The sequence below is a fragment of the Dromiciops gliroides genome, chromosome 2 (assembly GCF_019393635.1).
Source record: "Dromiciops gliroides isolate mDroGli1 chromosome 2, mDroGli1.pri, whole genome shotgun sequence".
Classification (NCBI taxonomy): Eukaryota; Metazoa; Chordata; class Mammalia; order Microbiotheria; family Microbiotheriidae; genus Dromiciops; species Dromiciops gliroides.
Window position 1 is genome coordinate 430,851,245 of NC_057862.1, and position 6,000 is coordinate 430,857,244.

At 49.2% G+C, this 6,000-nt stretch overlaps 1 protein-coding gene across 1 annotated transcript in view; it reads right to left on the reverse strand.

The window, feature by feature from the left end:
- DIPK1B (divergent protein kinase domain 1B) overlaps positions 1-5,564 on the reverse strand; it is a 50,158-nt gene extending 44,594 nt beyond the window's left edge. Inside the window, exon 1 of the mRNA XM_043989675.1 lies at positions 4,836-5,564. Within this exon, the coding sequence (XP_043845610.1) occupies positions 4,836-4,898 (63 nt within the window). The 5' untranslated portion in view covers positions 4,899-5,564. The remainder of the gene's footprint in view (positions 1-4,835) is intronic.
- Positions 5,565-6,000: the final 436 nt, after the last annotated feature.

Consider the following 6,000-nt stretch of genomic DNA (forward strand, 5'->3'; position numbering starts at 1 on the left):
CCCACCCTCTCTAAACCCAGTCCAATATTGTGCATTCACTAGATGAATGCCTATTTAAAAAATGAATGAGATTCAGGAGGTTTAAGGAAACTGACCAAGGAGAGAAGAGCTAAGCTACTCTCCCTGTGGTTATTGTGAACAATGCCAGAGAAGAATATGATATGAAGTAAGGAATGGGAAGTGGTGGCTAATGATCCAGAGGAGAGAGCAGGCTTTCTTCCAAAGAAAGTGGCAAGAAGCTCTGTGCTGCTGAGATTCAACACTGGGCAGACTGGGAGCCAGGAGGAAAACCCATTCTAGATCAGAGACTCACACTAGGTTAAAATTTGCACACACACACACTCCTCCTGATGATAGGCCAGAGAGAGGCCTGGAATTCAGGCCCTGGGGGTGGTCAGAGCCCCAAAGGAAACCAGGGGAATTTAGTATTCGTGGCTTGTAGCTTCTTCAAAACCACATCCGGGTGTTCCTGAGGGCTCCTGCTAGTACCTCTTGCTTCTGTTGTGGAGTGACTTAGCACCAGGTGAGTGCTCAGTTTGCAGTCAGCCATAAAGGAGCATTTGTAACTGGGTAAAGGGATGGGGGTGGGGGAGTATGGCTGTTTTCTCATACCATCAAACTGTATTTCCTGGCAGCTGGTCTCCTCTCTATCTCTTGCCACAGCTCTCTTCCACCTGTCAGGCTAAGCACAAACCTGTCTGCCTTCTCAGTTTTGAAATGCTAAGGCAGGACTTGAGCATGGGAAGGGGTGAAAGGGTGGGGGGCTGCCCAGTCTGATGTACATGTATTTTCCTTATCTGCTTGTTTTTCCTGGTGGACAAGTAGCTCTAGATGACTCTCTTGTATTCCTAAGGCTTCTTCCTGTCAGCTTGCCCTCAATTTTGAATTATGGAGGCAAAAACTGAGTTAATTAGGCTTAGCCTAGGATAATCAGCCTGCCAAGTCCTTCCTCCTCCCCCAGTCCTACTATCATGGAGGTGACACTGGCCTGGAAAGCCACTCTTTTTGCCTCACACAGGAGGCCCAGGAAGCCAATGTCCAAAGTGGCAGAAAATTACAAGGTTTTAACTCCTCCAAGGTCCTTGCTTCATATGGCATAGCCTGAGACCCTGCAGATTCACATCCAGTATAAACAGCTTCCCTCCCAGTGAACAAGATGAGCAGGTAGGTCCTCACAGTAATTCAAACAGAACTCTGTTCTTCCTGCAGCCTTACCGACTGAGGTGAGACTAGAGGTGGAAATACAATAAAGTAAATGAAGCACACCGACCCACATGCCAAGAACGTTGCTCTCCACGACATTCAGTCTGCACACATGACAACTCAGAGACTGATAGGAATCAAAGAAATCAGAAGTGGGCCATTGAAATTACCTCACTGGGGGCAGCTAGGTGAGACCCTGGATTCAGGAGGACCTGAGTTCAAATACGGCCTCAGACACTTGAGCTTAATAGCTGTGTGACCCTGAGCAAGTCACTTAACCCCAACTGCCTTGAAAGAAAGAAAGAAAGAAAGAAAGAAAGAAAGAAAGAAAGAAAGAAAGAAAGAAAGAAAGAAGGAAAGAAAGAAAGAAAAAGAAATTACCTCACTGGTTCTCAGTGCTCACCCTGAGGCTGTGAGACTCTTCATCTGCCTAAGTAAGTGTCCTGGTGCTTTCTCAGCACTAGTTAGATGCAGCAGGAGGCCTTGAAATGCCCTATTCACCCTCTTTGACCTAGAGAAGTTGCATCTGCTCTTGAAACCTGGAGCAGGATTGGATTTTGGTTGCTGTGCTAAGTATGTGTGAATTGTTCTATATTTCCAGTCTTTTCATGTGTTATTCATTCTACCTGCTCTACAAGCCAGCAGCTCTAATAGTCTACTTGCTGTTCTTTACACATACCAGTTCCATGGGGCAGCTAGATGGTGCAGTGGATAAAGTACCAGCCCTGGATTCAGGAGGACCTGAGTTCAAATTTGACCTCAGAAACTTGACACTTACTATCTGTGTGACCCTGGACAAGTCACTTAACCTTCATTTCCCCGCCCCCCCCCCAAAAAAACCCAAAAAGAATGCAAAAAAACCCCAAAACCCAAAAATCATATTTCCAGGTATACATCCTGCCCTCTTCCTACACATACCAATTCATCTCTCCATTTTTTTGCCTTTGCATTCATTGTCTGTGCCCAGACCTGGCTCTCCCTCCTCACATCAAACTCTTAGAATCCCTGTATTTCTTCAAAACTCTAGCATCACCCTCTGGAGTAGGCCTTTCTAGGTACCCTAGCTGTCTTCCCCCATAAAGTGACCTTCCACAGACTCTGTATATACCTTGTGTTGTGGTTGCTGTTCAGTCGTTTCAGTTATGTTGACTTTTTGTGACCCCATTTGGGGTTTTCTTGGTAAAGATACTGGAGTGGTTTGCCATTTCCTTCTCCAGCTGGTTTTACAGATGAGGAACTGAGGCAAATTAGGCTAAGTGACTTGCTCAGGGTCACAACAGCTATTAAGTGAGTGTGGCTGAATTTGAACTCGGATCTTCCTGCCTCCAGGCCAGGTGTTCTATCCATTGTGCCGCCTAGTTGTATAGACTCATTTATGCACATGCTGCCATCCCCATTACAATGAGTTTCTTGAGAGCAGGGGCTCTTTTTCTACTTTCTTTTCATATCCCCAGTACTTAGCACAGCGCCTGACACATAGTGGGTGCTTAATAAATGCTTTTTGCTTTATGAGCACAGCATAGATGCACACATGTCGTTTTTCAATGGAAAACCTTCAAAGATACAGAGGAGCAGAATGAGGCATTCCTTTTGCACATAACCAATACGAACTCTTGTTTTCTTTGTCTGCATATGTTACAAACCTTTGATTTTTCTTTTTCTTTTTCTTTCAATTAGGGGGTGGTAGAAGGGACAGGGAAGGTACAGATAAGGTCCTCCCTCCTCAAAAAAAAAAAGTGGAAAGAAAAGAAAAGGAAAGCCACGAGAAATCTCTGACAAAACAGGACAGCTTTGGAAGTTACATACTGAATTTATTATATACATGGAAGCTCTACATGATAGAGATTTACAGTTTCAGGTACAACCTCTTCCTTCTGCTTCTATACTATAGTGAATATGAGAATGCAAATTTTATTTGATGTTGGCTGTTCATAATAAAAAATAAAATTTTGGAAAGCCTTCAAACATATCTCCCCTCTCCCCAGGATATGGGTCCTGGAGCATAAAAGAGGGATCCCTGGATCCCACTATACCCCTGCCCTCTTCTCTTCTCTAACAGAAGAGGCAGAGGGAATGTGTATGCCAGGAAGGCCGGCCTGGTCAGAATCATTCCTGTACTGGGTACTTCCCCATGATCTTTCCCCTAGGGGGTGAAGACCTCCAGCCACTCAGAAAATCAGATTAATCTTTATCTTTAAAAAATGAATTATTTATTTATTTTTAGTATCCTTTTCTTGAACAATTGAATTCCCAATTCTCTCTCCCTTCAACCCCTCCCCCACCTATTGAGAAGGGAAGCAATATGATATCAATCATACATGTGAAATCATACAAAACATACTAGATTGATCTTTATCATTGCAACTAACAATCTCCCTCCCCCAAGCCTGCCTGGTTGGGCTGATTTCTGGCTATTTAGTTATCACAAGAATTCATAAATGATAACAAATCAGAAAGCCTTAGCCCCTTTTTGGGGGAAGCACTAAATATCAGAGGATGGTTGCCCTGTCTCTCACAGTGTATTCTGCCTATTTAAAGCACCACGTCCCTGCAACACACAATTTACCTCTCTGTCAAACTTAGGGTAAATGGGACACACCTCCTCAATTTCTATGTTTTACATACCTCTTAATTCTTTTTGCAAATCATTTCCTTTCTCTTCTTCCTCAACCATCAACACAGACTTGGCCTCAGCCAAGGAGCAAAAGTGCCCAAATGGCAGCAGTTATTTTTCTGCTTCCTCCTGGCTCCCTCCAAAGAGTCTGTTCTTTCAATGCCACTTACAGGCTAAGCCGGAGAGAAAGGAAGAGTTACAGCTTCCAGTTGTGCACTGTACCTGCCTATGCTAAGGATCCATGCTGCTGCTTGGATGAAATGTAACACAGGTTCCCTTTCCAAGAACAAGGCAGAAGAGCAAGTATGTGAGAGGCAGGGAGCATCTCTTGCAAACCTAGAGGACTCTGGGCTGCCAATGAATAGTTGTGTCTTTTACCCAGCCTAGGAAAGGTATCTGACCTGGCAGAGGGCAGCATTTCCATTTTGGCCCGGTATCTTTCCCCTCCGCTATTTGGGTCCAGAATCTAGCTCCCAGGTAAGGGACAGCAGAGAAAGACTAGTCTGTATAACGGCTTGCCCTCCTCACTCATTGGCCTGAGGAAGAATCATGTTTGGGGTGTGGCTGGGCAGACTGGCAAAGGCTACACAGCTTGGAAGAAGGCAGGGGGTATGAAGATTTAGCCAAGGATGGAGAGTTAAGCAGTAGGGAGTGTGCAATATACCTTCCTTCTTTTCCCTTCCTGGAAAGAATAAGAGCAAACAACTTTGGCCGTACCCAATCTCCCGGGTGATACCAACTTGGGGGAGGGGGTGGGTGGGTTGGGAAGGTGGAGAACTAAGGATATCCTATGGTTGATTGATGACTTTCTTTTTGCACAGCATACACGCCATTGAATGGCTCCAAGAAATCAAAGGAAAGTAGCCAGCCCATCCAATGGCCCCTTACTAGCTTTGGCGACCCTTCCTCCTATGCCCAGACCCGACCCCTCACCCACCCCCGACTTGGGAACCGGCCAACTACCCTTCCCCCCTCCCAAACTTCTGGTCACCGGCGTGCCCTTCTTCCCTGGCCTTACCTGCAAGCCTTTGGTCAGTGGGCAGAAAAGAACCAGGTGCACCAGACGTCGCAACCTCCTCATCCTGGCAGGGACTGGGGCGCAATGCCCGACGGCGGGGGCAGGGAAAAGGCAACAAGAGGGCACGGAGCCCCCAGGAGCTGCCTACAGCTGGCCTGGGCGGCTCCACTCGGCCCTAGGACCAGGGTACGGGAGAGGGGCTCGGGGCACCTCGCTTCCCTTCCTCTGGCAGGACAGATCTTTCTAAGTGCCCCTCGCGCTAGGGAGCCCGACTAAAGGGCGGGTGCTTTCAGCCCCGGCTGGAGCTCACAGCCCCCAGCCGCCGGCGCCCCCGCTCCCTCTCCATCCCGGCCGCCCGCCGGGGCCGCTGGGGCACTGAGCTCTAGCTGGCCGAGGCAAGAGCCAGCGCCGCCCCGCAACCCGGCGCGGCGTCCCCAGCTCCCTCCGGCTGCTGCAGTGCTGCTAGCCCGTCACCGGCTCAGCCCGGCCGGCCTGGCCCCGCCGCGCAGGCCCCCTCCCCGCCTCCGCATCCGAGCCGTTCAGCCTGCCCGCTGGCCCCCAGACCGGGCGCACGCCGCCGGCTCGGGCCGCGAGAAGCGGGGAGGGGGAGGCTGCAGCAGCAGCTGATGCTGCTGCTGCTGCCGCTGCCGCTGCTACTGCAGGGGGATGGATGCTCCGACTCCCTGGAGCTTTCCAGCCGCCAGAGCCCGGCGCAGCGCTCCTGTTAAAGGGGAGGGCGCTTGGCAGCCGGGACTTTTTGACTGCCGATCGAAAGTGAATGGTGGGGTTAGGACGAGGGGAGCTGTCTGGAAGGAGGGGGTGAGGGTGGGGAGGGGGTTTGGCAATCTGCTTTGAAACCAGGCCTCTACCTCTCATAGGTGCTTAGGCTGCTGAGGCCACCTCCCCTTATCCCCACAAGTTTTGATTTTGCTGGTTGTCTTCATGAATGATCAAACAACCCTGACATTTTCATAGGACATTTACAACATGTCAGAGGCACATGGTGTAAGCCCTAGCCTTCTTCCTTCCCAGATTGAGGATGGGTTTAAGGAAGTAGAGAAGTGGAAAGCATTAGCATAGGATCCTCGTCCTTCCTGGCCCCTCCTCCCGCACCCCATCATATCTAGAAGCTTTCACCTCTCCTGAGCAGCTTCTACCACCAGTG